The sequence below is a fragment of the Platalea leucorodia genome (assembly GCF_965183815.1).
Source record: "Platalea leucorodia genome assembly, chromosome: 3".
NCBI lineage: Eukaryota > Metazoa > Chordata > Aves > Pelecaniformes > Threskiornithidae > Platalea > Platalea leucorodia.
The window spans coordinates 122,339,843-122,355,095 of NC_138825.1; the positions used below are offsets into that span (position 1 = coordinate 122,339,843).

Consider the following 15,253-nt stretch of genomic DNA (forward strand, 5'->3'; position numbering starts at 1 on the left):
GGATTCTGGAATATCTCTTGCTAAGCTCTTGAATTCAAAGCTTTCTACCTTTTAAAATCATTTGACCAACAGTAGAATAGAAGTAGAATAAAAAAAAAAGAATTTTTTCTATATTTAAAAATGTTATCTGTTTTCCTCTTTTATAAGAGGAAAAAAATTATAAATTATAAAAAAATTAAAAATTATATTAAAAAATTATAAATGGAATTTATATCTATAACAGGCTGGATGCATGAATACTATGTTCAAAAGCTATTAGTATTGCAGCATAACAATTTGTGTATCGGGCACTGCAAATTAAGAAGACTGAAAGTCCAATTCCCCAAACTAGCCTTTTTTGTTAACATCTTACAGTCTGAATACTCGTTATATCGCTTTTAATTGCTGATTTGAAATAAGCAGTGACTTCTCTCTTATGATGGGACTCAGAGGAGCTGTGGTGATTTAGAAGAACTGAAAATCCGAGCAGTTAGTGTGATAGTGCATAATTAAATTTAAAAATCAGGTTACATTTGAATGAATTCTTTTCAAGTGATTTTAAAATGACACATTTCTACAATGCACAATTACAATGAAGACTGGTGGTGTTGCTTTGAATTGTGATGGTATTATTATTGCAATTTAGAAATGTTTCAAAATATTTTCTAATTATGCATATCTCTCCAAATGAGTTAAAATTAAGCAAATCTTTTTCTTAAAATTAAATGTTTTAAAATACTCTTAGTAATTCAGAATATTGTACCTCAAACTTCATAGTCATTTATAATTCTGATGCACTGGTAAATTTTATTTTTGTGGGTACGTTCGTCTAATATTAATTTAGATTTATACTCAGAAAGGAAAGTCCAATATCTGCATATTTAGACAGTGCATTAAAATACTTAATTTTGGAACTAAAACTAGCATCCAGTATTCAGCTCAATTTATGAATTAGTGCTACATCGTTAAATATAGTTGAGAATTTCAGAGGTCATTGACATACAGCAGTTAGATACTTTCTGAGCGATGCAAAGGTCTGTCTTCGCTGAATTGTATTTGTTGCAAACTAAAGGAGTTTTAAAATAATCGCACACGTGTAATATTGAACAGTAGAAGAGTGCTGTAGGATTTAGCTGAGATAGTGCTAACATTAGCTCATTATATCAATATTTGTAAGATTCAGATTCTCAAGAGTTGTTTCTTTGGAAAGCTGCATATATTCATTATCAGTTTAAACCATCAGTATAAGAACTGCCTTTGTCTTGGAAATGTAAATAAAGACTTGTCAGTAGAAGATGAAGACTCTTTAGCACTTCACAAGTGAAGGGAATGGGGAACAAAGGCTGTAGAAGTCTGAAATTTCAGCCGAACATATTACTTTCATGGCATGTCCTATACTAAAAAACTTTAAAATATTTCACAAAAAATGTTTCTTCTAATGTGTTGTTTTAAATTCTATATTACTTAGGCAAATATTTAAATATTATATTAGCTTTTCTGCATACTTGACATGAATATAATTCTACCTTCCTGCCAACTATGTCAAAACCCAAATTCACTTTCATTTGCCAGGGTAAATGTTTATTTTGTTTTCCCACATAATGTGCTCTTTAAAGTGTCACCAGGATACCAAATCTGATTGCTTTTTAATAGAGACACGGTGGGGGTTTTTTGCTTTCATTAGGAAACAGGATAAACTATCAGTAAAGCTTACGGTAATAACTCCATATACAGTAGATGCTCTTTGCTCTCCTTCCCCTCATCTGAAGATTAAAAACAAAAAAAATCCCATTGAAACGATTGTAATGGTACCTCATTTTTTTTTATTAATGCATGAAGGGTCTTTAGTAGTAAAGGGTGCTGGGGGGGCAATCAGTGCTGCAGAGCAAGAGACCAGGATACCTAGGACCTGTTTCTTCTGTTAAAGGCAATGTAAGCTATGATGATTCGACGAGGCTCCCCAAAACAACTTTGTTGGGTTTTTTTGCCATGAAATGGCTGAGATTATTTAAGATATAATTCACTGGAAAGTCGCTCTTAGAAACTGTGGTTTCACTAGTACAGAACATCTACGTTTCAGATACTAAAGCTGCCAGCATATGCTTGCAAAGTTTTTCACAAGTCAATTAGTTTCACTTTGGCTTTCAGCCTTGAAAGTCTTGAAGTATTCCTCCAATCCTAACCAAACTAACAAAATCTGTCAAATTTTGTTCACAAATTAAAATTTTGAATTTTCTGCTTTTAACTGATATATCAGTAAAGTTTCATCTAAAAGTTTCAGTTCTAGCTCTTACGCAAAAAGAAATGTCACTGCTTTAAGTATCATTGTGAAAGTTTTATGCAATTCAAAAACACATTTTTTGAGATTTCCTTTTTTGTTCCAGAGAAGGGAATGAGGGTGTTTAATAAGAGAACTGCTGTAGTGGCTTTGGATGGTGGTGATTGTTTTGAATTAATGACAGCACATGTTTCTTTGTTTTTATGTAAACGCTTAATAATTTTGTGGTATATTTATCAATAGGCATAGTGTAAGGGACTAACTAAATAGGTTGTTCCAAATTAGTCAAATTAGCTGGTGGTTCAAAGTAACTTAATTCCAAATGCTAAATCATTTTGTTAAATCCTGGAATCTTAACATTTCCCTTTTCCTCTCTAACATTAGAAAGAGAAAGTAGAGGGGAGAAAAAGAAGCATTTGCTGATTAAGCAAACTGCCTTTGGGAAAATAATCTTTTTATGATTCTATTTCCCGTGTATATAGGGGAGATAACACTCATAAGGCTACTGTGAGGATAAATTTGCTCATGTTTGAAGAAATTAAGAACCAATAATGAATAGCAGCATAAAAAAATTTGCATAGTTAAATAAATAGCAAATGTCACACAGTCATTAACATTTGACTAATGAAATTTTCACACTGGGCCAAGTTCTGTACTCAGTGTCATGAGTGAAGTCCCAATTAAAAAAATAAATCCTAATGCTTTTGTTCAAAGCCTTTCAACTCAGACAGTGATTTTTAGGGTCTCCTTACTCTTCATGCCTGGGCACGTTGTGCAGTTTTGGTTTTGCTTTTTTCTCCCCCAGCCTGTGCAAGCTGGGTATACACAGCCAGCGTGCATAATGGCATCGCCACGCGCAGACTTTGCGCTGGTTTTGTATCAGTGCAAATAACCCCGTAAGCTTTGCAGCAATTGTGAAATGAGCCTTAAAACATGATTAATTCAGCCTTTGTTTGCACTTGGTCATGCTCAGGTGGCAAATTAGCAGCAGCATCCAGGTAAGAGTTTTGAATATTGAAGTCCTGTTCTTTTTCTGATCGGGAAGCCTGGGCTGTTTGAGAGGCAGCAGGCAGCCAAATTCAGCCTGGGAGGCTGAGAGACACGTCTCTCTCATCAATTATTTTGAGCTTAAAGAGAAATGTACTCTGTCTTTACAAAAACACATGCAGATTATATGTAATGCATACTGGTCACTGTTTTTCTGAGAGAAGCATTTCCTTCTAACTCAATGTATGACTCACTTATTCCCTGAATTTGGTGATGTGATTTTTATCTGGAGTTCCATGTCTTGCAATTATCAAATTAGAAAGGCTATTCCAAAAGAATAAAAATCTAACCACAGAATTAGACTCAGTGGCATAAATGCCACAAGCTGAATGTGGAATGTCTATATGCACACTTCTTGTGTTAAGGAAGCAAGAATACATTTTTGAATACCACTCTGTATCGTTCTCTGATTATAGTGGACAGAAAAAAGTTTTCTAACAGAAAAAGTTAATTCAAGTAACTGCGCTCCCCAGTCACAGGCCAAGGAGAGCACATCTACGTACACATAGTACCATGTATTTAATTTTAATGAATTTTAATTCATTAATTTTAACGCTTTCCTTATAGACATGCATGAATATACTTCTCGCACAAATTCATCATAAAAGTTGCCAGATTTGGATTTGTTGTGGAAAATGGCTGAGCTAAATTGTTTTACTCATTTTTGTAGTTACTAACTTATGTGAATTAATGAATTAGTGGCCTTCTTTTCAAAAACCAGATGAGTGTCTTCTGCTAGGTGCATCCCATAATTTTTACTCTCCCGGTTTGCATTAACAAAGTGTCTCTATGGCAAAAGGGTGAAGTTCTCAGCTGGCGGCCAGACATCTATTGCTATCGGTCATCTGCATCCCTGCGTCTGCAGGGAGAAGGGCTCATCCAGAGGTGACACATTCTCTTAGCACACCTGGACTAGGTGTGATCAGCCTATAGGAGTGCCTCTCTTTCCCCATTGATTGTAAAGGGTGACCAGATGACACTAAAACACCCATGTTGGATGAGGTGGGTCCTAGCCCAAGAGACAACGCTGTAACGATGTCATGAAAGCACCCAGCCGGCTTAGCAGCAGCTGGAGTTCTCCTCTCTAGAGCCATACTGGCCTGTTTCCATTCCAAAATATCTCTATACATAGTCTAAATTGGATTGCTAATCTGCATGTGGCAGCAGATAAAGAAAAGGCTCTTTTAGGATCTGTGTCCCATTTTGGGAGCCCGTTTTTCTGCTTTCCTTTGACAAGAGAGTGGTAACCATCTATACCAAGTGCAACCTTAAGTTAGGAGAGGGGTTAGTCAGGTGAGATCCTACAGCTATTGAAGTTAGTGGAAGCTGGGGACACTATAGAACCAGGATTTGATCTATAAGTTGTAAGACTGAATTCAGACTTCGAAGTGGATTGCTATAGCGCACACCACATTGCTTGTGCATATAGCAAAAAATTTGTGTCTTGAATTCCTTATTTGTGCATGTATGTTCTGCCATTATTTGGGAAGTCAGGCTTTTTTTTTTTAAATACTTTTTCAAGAAACAACATAAATGAAAAAAATGTTTTTAATTATAAACATTTTTCATTCCACTTTGATTGAAAGAGCATCACCTGCAAAGGATGCCTGCATGGATATGCCTGTAGCCTTGTAGCGCTTGTGAATCTCCTGTGCAGAATGGTAATTTCTCGTGCAGGATGGTGATGTCCCAAAGAATGGCAGATACCGTGAGAACTGGGTGTTCCACTGGAAATTAATATAAGACAAGTCTATTTTACTAAGGGTGAGGAAAAGGCAGAATTATAATATTTACAAATAAGATAACAGGAGTAAAATGAATATGTATTGTTGATATGGCCCAAAACTTCTTCAGGTTTCTCCTAGTCAAAGTTTTCCTTAGTCGTCTCATGCTCCTCCCTTTACTGTGGAGCTCCAGAGGAGTATTCAGGAGAGCATTTCACAGTGTCTGTCAGCAGGCCTGATTCAGAAGGAATGACAGAGATATGCCTTACAGGATAACTAATTCTATCACAGGTATTGCTTACTAGTATGTACCTGGGGTTCACTTTGCTTTCCTTTCTTTTCAACATAGTGTAAGAACAATAATCTTGAGGACATCCTCCTTCTTCGTTTCTCATTTAACATAAGTAAAACTCTCAAATGTATTTTCAGCAGCATATATTGATGCTGGCTATTAACAGGACAGACTTTTAAGATGCAAATTTTTTAAATTAGGTTTGTTCTCTTACTTACATTAAGCATTCAAAGTCAGTGAATGAGGGGGCTGGTCCCTAGCTGTTCCCAGGCTTACCTACTGTTCAGTTCAACTGGCTTCACTGGATGTGTTGCTTAACAAGTTGCGGCTGTAAAGTGAATAATTCTGGACATATTGTAATTGAGTGAATAGATAGAATAAGTCTGGAAGTTGAGTTTCACTGAAACTAATTGTGTGGGGGATTCATCTCCCACTGGTGAACTTTGGGTTGAAACAGCCCCACTTGGACCAGTAGGAGCAGGACTGGATCTTCCAGCCCTTGTCTACACCCAGGATGGCGAGCAAGCGTGCGAGGCGTGTTGTGCCTGTACCGCTCCAAGCCAGCCTTCATCCAAGACCATAAACAACGTTTGAGCAAAAAACACTCCACGAGTTTCTGACCACAAGACCAAACAGCACATCAGCCTAGCACGGGAGGGATTTCAGTGGAGTGGGAGGAGTGCAGTTGCAGGGAATCAGATTATTTGTAAGGCAGCTCTTTAGTTATTCAGTGCTAAAATACCTATCCTGGATGCAAGTGGCTGTACCTAAACTGGGTTCAAAACCAAGCTATCTGCAAATAACTATGGTGGAAAATATTATGAGGGTGAGAGGTACTTGAGGATTTTTTGAGATCACGTGTAATATAATAACTACAAGAAATTTGCATAGAATCTAATATTAAGTAAATACACATTTCTAAGCTGTCTGTCCTTTTATTTATCCATCTATCCATATCTCTAGTCATAAAGCTAAAAGAAATGCTTTAAAAATTTCTCATGACTTACAATGTGTTCCTTTTGCTTACAACTGAGCCTCTGTAATTATTGTATTACTGTGAAATAGAGTGCGATGGCTGATTTTGACTGCAAATAAGAGAAAAAATGTAAAACCCATTATGCAAGAGGAACTGTTCTGCTGCTTCTGTCTCCCAGACAATGAGGGGTGCCTCGTCTGATGACCGAAAGCTTTACTTGTGGGATGCTAAAGCTGTTTATATTAAGCTCATCTATGAATTGATACAGATTCAGGATAAGTGCTTAGAAGAATGCTATTCAGCAGACATAAAGGTATCCTAATATTAATCTGGTATGTGAAGTTTTTGATGTACAGCCAGATGGAAACCACAGAGAGGTGTTTCAGTGTCCTTAACCAGAAAAGTGAGGGAACATCAGTCGTCTTAGTATATTAATAAATCCCACATAACTTTTAAAGTTTGGTAGCATAGTTTATCCAAAATTATTTTATGTTTTTTGGAAAGCACCGGTAGAAGATAGCCATAAATTTATCACAGTTTTACAAAATTCATGATTATACATATAGCAAAAAAAATACTTTCCTGTAGAAATCAAAGGTATTCTATGAAATGGAAATGTTTCATTTGCAGGTTCCAGCTCCACATTTCAGACTAGCGGTAATAAATTTAGACAAGGAATTTGGATATGATATGGAGCTGGCTCAAATAAATACCGTATGCATAGAGTTTGCATATGCTCAAGGGCAAAGTATTACAGGGGCAGTGAGTCCCTATCAGGAGGTCAGTTTTATTTCTTCCTTAAGCAATGAGATCATGAGTGCTGGGAATTAATCGATTCATTTTGTTATTGTCTGTGCAATTCCATTTGCTTTCTTTCTTCATAATTCCCTTGAAATTTTTACATAATCTTAAATAGACTTGCCAGCTCCCTTCCCCCTACTTATCTGCACATACTTTGTTAGATTGCATTTTACATACTTTGAGGAGGATGAATGGAATTAACACACACCCGGGGTACAAAGCTGCCTTTGTAGATACTTGCATTGCTTTGAGATCAGAGCAGGAACCAAATTTACTGAGTCATTCTTTAGTCTTGGCTTTTGCTTAGCCCTAAAATGGAAGTTGCTCTATTGGGGATGGTGTTCTTCACCCATCACTCATCAGAGCAGGATTCATCTTGCTGTTCTGAGGATGTCTGTACTGTGGACATGTGGACCTAAGCCAGCGTCCCTAAGGCTCCATTGCTGATGTCCACAGTTGATGAACTTCAGACAAATTCATAGATATGATTCATCTGACCTATTTTAAACATCTAGTTCAGGATGAAGTTGGTCTCTAAAAGTGCCCATTATCTTTTTTACTATAACGGGACTTTAGGTGACTAATTAGGATACTGCAGATGTCTAACTCAGGTAAGTGAATCCTCTCTTTAGTCCCTGGACAGAAAATCACTGATTTTTTATAGTGAAAAAATAGTTTTCTTTAAAATGTCTATTTCGATTTTTATTTGCCATCATCCACAGCTTCCTTTCATGTCATTTACAGTTGTAGATCTCTGTAACAGTTAAGATTTTTTTAAGCTTCTTAAGGTCTTAAACTATGTTTATTTGGGGGGAGTGGGGTTAATATTATTGTAGAGAAAAAAGCAAAATTATTTTTACTATTTATAACTGTGAAAATACATTAAAATTGGGATTATCTTGGTCTGCCAGAAAAAGACCTCATGTTTTCTTCTAATATTGGGAACTTTGTACTAAACACATGAGCACTCAAAACCAGTATTACATCAAAGGCCTCAAGTTCAGTGTGCAGCCTTGTTCAGATTAATGGTTAGTGCAGAATGTATGGTATGTTCTATAAGAGGTGGGTAAAAATGATAAAAATTCCCTGTATGTCTGTACTTTATAGCCAAATCAAGTATTACATTACAAAAGCTATTGATCTTTCCCCAAGTGGCATTTTTATTTTCTGTTTGAAACTCTGAGTAAGCTTAATCTTTGAAAATGCTTAGTCTTAAAACCCTGTTTTAATTTGCTTACCAATTCAAGTGATTCTCAGAAACGTAAATACATTTTTCCTTTATGTAACAAAAATCTTCAGATAGTGATAATCCTCAGATAATTTCAAGATACAGAGGACTAAATATGTGTTTTCAGCACATTTTATAAGCTCTTCAATATTGAGCTACATTGTGCTTTATTTCTCAAATGATTTTTTTTTTTTTTTTCTTAATCTAGGTAATTTTTGACCTACAACCCACGAGCTGTCAGGTACAGCATACAGCACCCTGTTATTCCCTAGTCTCAATAAAAAAAAATTATTTGGCATAATCTTTTAGTAATATCAGCCATTGCAGGGCAAGTTTTTTTTTCTCTAGGGTAGTCACCTAGCTCCTTTGAAGCCGTGATAGGTACACAATGAAGAGGTCTTTAGCAAAGGAAATCAAGAAATCACACCACAATATGAATATGCAAGCAGTTTGAGATGCCAACATCTTCATCATTAACATTGTTGCCAAACACAGGGGTGTCCAGCCATGCTTCATGCTTTTTTCAAATGTTCCAGCTTAGCAGCTACTCGGCACATTTCCTTCAAACACAAAATAGTTGGTAAGCAAGTTAACGTTTGGCCTCTTGCCTTCCCCACACACAAAGAGCTTTATATGTCAAGTGTGAAAGCTTTAAAATGGAATCAAAATAAGATTATTTTTCGCCCTGGATGGTAGGTGACAACATGCAACTCTACCTTTTCTTTCCTTTCCCTTTTTCGTCTTCCTTTTTAGTTCTTCATGCTGAAAGAAAGATATAATACAACACATTTTTGGAAGACGAGGCGTACATTTACTGTGCCAGGTCCTATCTACTGCATCCTTCAGCATGTTCCAAGGAAAGCATGCAAAGTATTTTAACTTTGCTGTACGCCACATAACTCAGCTTCTTAACTGCTTAGAGTGACTAGTACTACTATAGAGGGAGTAAAAACTATATATTTTTAATTATTTTGATAAACCAGTCCAGCAGCGTCATTGATGTCATTTATTGTATCTGGTTTCAAGCTGAGATTGCTTCAAGGTAGCATGTCATTAGGGCTCTCAATGTTTCTTCATGTAGGAAAGATTCCTAGCAAACTTGCTTTTATACTGATGAAAGAGGACTTCAGTCCTGTTGGAGTAAGTTGCTACTCCTTCCCAGAACAGAATTTGGAAAATTTCACTTGCATGAAGTTGAAGTTGTTTCTTAGTTAAAATGTCCTGTCTCATTTCTCGTTTTCAAGAAAAAATAGTTGAAAAATAAAGACTGTGAAAAAGAGCACGTGGGTATTCTGTAGACTTAAAAGAAAACATTACTTACAGGTTATAGCATTTTCACAAACTTTCTGTAACTTCCCAAACACCGAATGCTGTTTGCTTTAAACTCTTTTGGCCCGGAGTAACACTGTGTTCACAGTAATGTGCTCACTCACTCTTCTCCCTTTTTATCCCATGTTATTGATTCATTTTGAGTTTACAAAATATACCTTAGAAATGTAGAGATAAGGGAACATTAAATTTTTCCAAAGCAGGGATGATATAAGAGAAAATAATTACTGTTTATAATCTTGAGAAGTGAAAGGGAAAGATGATCTGCTGTTGCCTTCTGCTTCGCTGTTTCCTTGAAGATGATATACCTATGCTATCCATCTGTTTATTTCTCCTGCATTTGCTGGTTATTCATAGACTATTCTAAAACTGGTAGGACTGATAGGATGGCCATCCTTATCTCTTGAATGGTGAGTTTCCATGCCATGATGTGGGTTTTTCTGTTGAAGTGTATTGGGAAGAAAATATAGTCCAGTTATTTATGATAAAAGCTATTTTATTTGGTAGTGTTTTAGAACATCACTCCAGAATCCACCTTTAAGAAAGACTTCTTTTAGAGAGGAGAATTGAAGGGAGAAAGCAATTTTATTTCATAGATACGGAGGTAATTTTACTGCATAAAACACATTCATACAGAGAAAAAGTGTAAGTGTTCATTTAGCGTACAGGAACAAAACTACGTCCAGTGTTTAGACAACTACTGTAGGCAATTTGTAGAGAGAAATGAAGTCCCTACTGGAAACACTCCTCAGCAACACCTTTCTTTTAATACACCTTTGATTAGTATTTTTTTTGTTTCTTATAAAGAAACTTGCAATGTTTTGGTAGTGAACATACTGTGAGGCATACTGACTAGCCTTCGACAGTAGGCATTTTCAGAGCTTTATAGTGTATTTGCTGAGAGTAGCCGTTGCTAAATCATTTAATTTAGCATAACTGCTCTTGGGATTAATCTGGTTTTGCAGTTTCCTTATTACATTATGGGATGCCTGTAAAAGTTAAAGTATCCTTGTCAAATTTCTAGATATCTTTTTTCTTTGTCATCTCAGGTAGGACTTGGAAGCATACGTCCTCATGTTAGCGTTTCATGTCATTTTGCTTTCCTGTGCTTTCCTTGTTGTTGCAAAGGGTTTTAAATTCCTGGGACTGCTGGATGTGAAGGGTAATAGCCAATGGCTTGACATACAGGCGCCAACAGGTAAAAACTTAATAACCGGGGGACTGATACTGGGGGCCATATTGTTCAATATCTTCATCAACCACATGGACAAAAATGTGGGCAAAGATACAAAATGCACATTCTGCAAATCTGTTGATGACAGTAAATTCAGAGTGGCTGGCACACTGATTGACGGACCTTCAGTCCAGACAGGTCTTGAAAACCTTGAGAGCTGAACCAACAGAAACTTCATTGAGTTTCTGCATCTGGGACAGGGTAACTCCATGCATCAGTACAGGCTGGATACCAACTGTCTGGGTAGCAGCCCTTCTGGGAAGAACCTGGGGGGTGATAATGAACATCAAGTTGAACATGACTCAACAGTTTGGTCTCGTCATATCAAAGCAAAACTCACAGTTTTGCAGAAATGTGGCTGGCAGAGTGAAGGAAGTGGTCGTGCCCTTCTGCTTGGTGCTGTTGAGCCAAATCTAGAACACTACATCCAGGTTTGGGTCCTTCAGTTCCATGGAAATGCTGAGAAACTGGAAAGATTTAGGTGAAAGTTGCTGAGAGCTGAGGGCCCTGGAGCACATGAGCTGTCAGAAAAGGCTGAGAGATTACTTAGTTTTACCGAATCTGAAGAAGAGGAGGCTAAAGGGTGGTTAGATAGCAGCCTACAACTGCTGAAGGACAGTAATAAAAATGATAGAGGCAAACTTTTCTTAGTAGTGCTGGGTAGAATAAAGGTCAATAATCACAAATTGTTGCTTGGCAGGTTCAGGTAGGACATTAGAAATCTTTTTGACTAGTGCAACACTGGAGCAGGTTACCCAGAGGAGACATAAAATCTCTGTCCTTGGAGGTTTTCAAGACTTAGGTAGAGAAAGCCATAGCTGACTTCATCTAGTGTTGGCAATAGTCCTCTTTTAAGATGGAGGTTGGGGCAGAGACTTGCAGAGGGAGGGTTGTTGAAGGGGCATCTCAAGCAACAGTTCTGCGAGCCTGCACATTTCCATGTGTAAAACTTCAAGAAAACGTTGTCGTCTTTAGAGAAGCTCAGTCTGTTTGATTACCCACCTAAAGTTAAATTATTTCAGTATTACCTGGGTGTGCCTTAGTAATTTCTGACTGGCAAACAAAGACACAAATGATTGCAGAATTTAAACCATATTGCATAAAAAGTTAGCATTTTAAATTACCTGAAGAAATTATCTCTTAATACGTGAAAAATTTAAACCCAAATTAGATGTCTTTCTAAAATATGTATTACACAAGAAATTCTAGGACTGCCATTTCTAGGAAGTATTATGTGAGAAGTGTCCTGTGCTATGCAGAAGTTCAGATTACATTATCCTGGTGGTGCCTTCTGTCTTCAAAAGTAGCACTGAGTTAATTCAGAGGCAAAACAGATCTCTGTTATGATTATGCTAGATGAGGATTGAAGTTCTGGCATGTATCGTGACAATTATTTTTAAAGGATACAAAATCAGTCTAGACTTACTTCATGTCTTGATGGAATAGATTGACTGAAAATTTTTACTTACCTGAAATGGCAGCTCCACAAAAAGCAGTCAAGATGCCAGCAGCATGCATGGGAGAAGGACTGAAAAATGCTCAAGTAGAACATTTTCTACCCTGGTGACTAAAAGTCAAAATACAGTAGAAATGATTGACTGGGTAGAGAAGAAAAGAAAGAAGGAATAGCCAGGTATGTTCCTGGACAGTCAGTGGTTCAGTTCACAACTAAATTGAACGTGTTGACTGTCAACGAGATATCATAATTGACAGATTGAACTGTCATAGAAGAGTGACCTAAAAGGCAGAGAATAGAGGAATAAACTGTGTATTTGAAGTACTGATTTTTTAAAAAAAATTTTTGTTTTTTTTCTGATTTGAGAAACTGCTACGACCAAATGCTGGTTGTATAGCCTGTCTCCAAATACTCTTATCAACAGCCCTTTTGTTTTCCATTAAATCTGATTACAGAACTCTGCAATTTTGACTTCATCAGATGTAAAAGTGCTCGAGGAGTCAGAGCAAAATTTGTGTGTGTGTTTTCTTTGTTTTTGTCTTTAATGTGAACACACCTGTACCTTACCTTCTTTGCGCATGGTTTCTTGAGCTGTATGCACTCACTGCAGAATTAAAGTCTCAGTGCCATCAGCCACTCCTGATACCACTTTGTATCCTTGGTCATGGTTCTGTTTTTCCCAGGTGTAATGATTTATTCATTGAGTTTTTGTTTGGAAGATAGTTATATTCCTTTCCTTGATGTTGAAGACAATCTACTTCCCTTGATTGAGAGACTTGAGTAAGCTGTCTGCTGCTGAAGAGGATAATAGTTCTCTTTAATCTCACTACCGCTGCCTGCCTCCGATATGTGAAGGATTTAATCTCTTCTAGAGACCAGGCCCCTACCTTGTGAGAATCAACCCTGCTCTGTTGAAGTAAACAAAACTCAAAACACGTGCTCAAACCTAACCATGAACTTCAGTGCTGCTTCAACCACGATTCAATTATGGCACAGTATATATGTGGAGGGGAGGGTGCGTGTAATGTTTATGGTTTCATACCTTGAGTGTTTTCAGATATAATCTTTTGGTTTACGCTGGACTCTGTGTGAAATACATTCTTAAATCCAGTAGCGACCATTTTAAGCCATTTTTTTTGAATGAACTCTAATTCAGCCTCATTTCCTTTCTTCTCCTGTAGGTGTTCAGAAGTATAAAAAAAATCAAGCATAGATTAACAGTGAAAAAAAATGAAACAGGCACATTTACCACTTAATTATTACAGTATATTGACTGTCTGTGTGGGAAGGGGCACTTCAGTGCTGCTCTCGGTCTGGTACATCCTCAATGTGATGGAAATTATTCATTTCGCTACTGCTAATGCTCCCATTTTAAAAGCACACAGGTTCATTTCTGCTCAGTGCAGAACACGTTGGCCTCGGTCCAGGAGAACGTTTTACTTGTCTGGTCATCTGTAAACACGTAGGCAGGCTACTCATGGGCTTCAGTTTAAATGTGTACCTCGGTCAGGGCAAGAGTGCTCAGCACCTTTCCTAATTCAGCCCTCGTCACTGTCGTAGGTGCGCGGTGTGCAAGCAGACTTTTACAATAAGAATTGACGTGCTCCTCTGGGTAATTTAACTCACGAGACTAATAACCAATCCGTGATTAATATTTCTGCATCTTAACTTGTTCAATGTATGTTTTATTTGGAAGGTTTACTTCAAGGTTATGGCAGGGGCACTTTGCTGCTATAATTTCTGTTGTGGAATGCAGTTCTTGTTGGAATAAGGTACATCATGTACTTCTACTCTTTTGTCAGAGAGCAGAAAGACAAACACGAATGATGGACTCGGTCCAGTATGCAGAATTTTGTGAAAGTCGGCAACTGAGTTTTTGTAAGTATTATAATGGCTGCTCTGTATTAAGATGTTCAGTTATTATTTCGTGTAATAGAGAACACAGCAGAACCTCATGTTTTTTTAAAGCAGTTTTGATTCATCTCCAATAATAAAACTTTAAATTCTTTGTCCACGTAACTCCTGGGAACAGTTAATTTAGCATAGATTCAGGCTGTCAGGCAGAGTATTTTATTTGAATATTTACCAAGCCTTCTATATGGTCAAATACTGTGCTGGTGGGGCCGACTGCAAAGATGGAACTGGTAAAGAGTTAAAGAATTAAAACACCCGTACTTGCCTGAACTCTGTCATGGTGGTGTTACAGTCAGCATATTAGTAAAATTTCATGGTTGCAGATTTTTCGGAATGCATCTAAAATTAGAGAAGAGCAGCAAGTTTTGCTTTTATTTCCCTATCCGCAGAGACACAAAGAACTTACTAAAGAGTCTTTTCTATTTTAAGCTGTAAGCTCCTGCTGTGGAATTTATTCAACATTAGCCAAATTCATCAGTATACGCCATTCCAACACTAATAACATGATGACAGAATTAGGGCTTTACTAGCACTGAAAACCAACTTACTAGAAGTACTTGTGGGCCACAACTATAATGAGCTGTAAATTAATGGGCTTGATCATGTAGCAAAACATCATTACAGAAGCGGTTAAGTGATGACTAAGATTTTAGGTCAAATGTTAGAGAAAGTGAGGTGAAGGAGCCAGTAAAAATCATGAAAAAACAGCACATGATCCAACAACGCAGCCTTGAACACAATGGTGTCTTTAAATGAGAGACCTTATCTTGTTCTTCCTTTTAAATTCGAAGAAAGAGTGACTCATTTATGGCAAATAAATGACACATTTGAAATACTGTTCTGTATCAGCAAATGTCAGCAAATGTAGGAAAACATGTTTTGTAAGCATTTCTTTTCCTAATTCAATATGTTTTGTAAGCTTAGTTATAATTTGGCATCACACATCTGTGAGCCATTAGATAAATGATACTTCAGATTAGGGTGACTTCAGCAAA

At 37.0% G+C, this 15,253-nt stretch overlaps 1 protein-coding gene across 1 annotated transcript in view; it reads left to right on the plus strand.

Annotated features, from left to right (window-relative positions):
• Window positions 1-15,253, plus strand: part of SUPT3H (SPT3 homolog, SAGA and STAGA complex component) — a 282,918-nt gene that overhangs the window by 208,979 nt on the left and 58,686 nt on the right. The window contains exon 7 of the mRNA XM_082307715.1: window positions 14,147-14,222. Within this exon, the coding sequence (XP_082163841.1) occupies window positions 14,147-14,222 (76 nt within the window). The remainder of the gene's footprint in view (window positions 1-14,146; window positions 14,223-15,253) is intronic.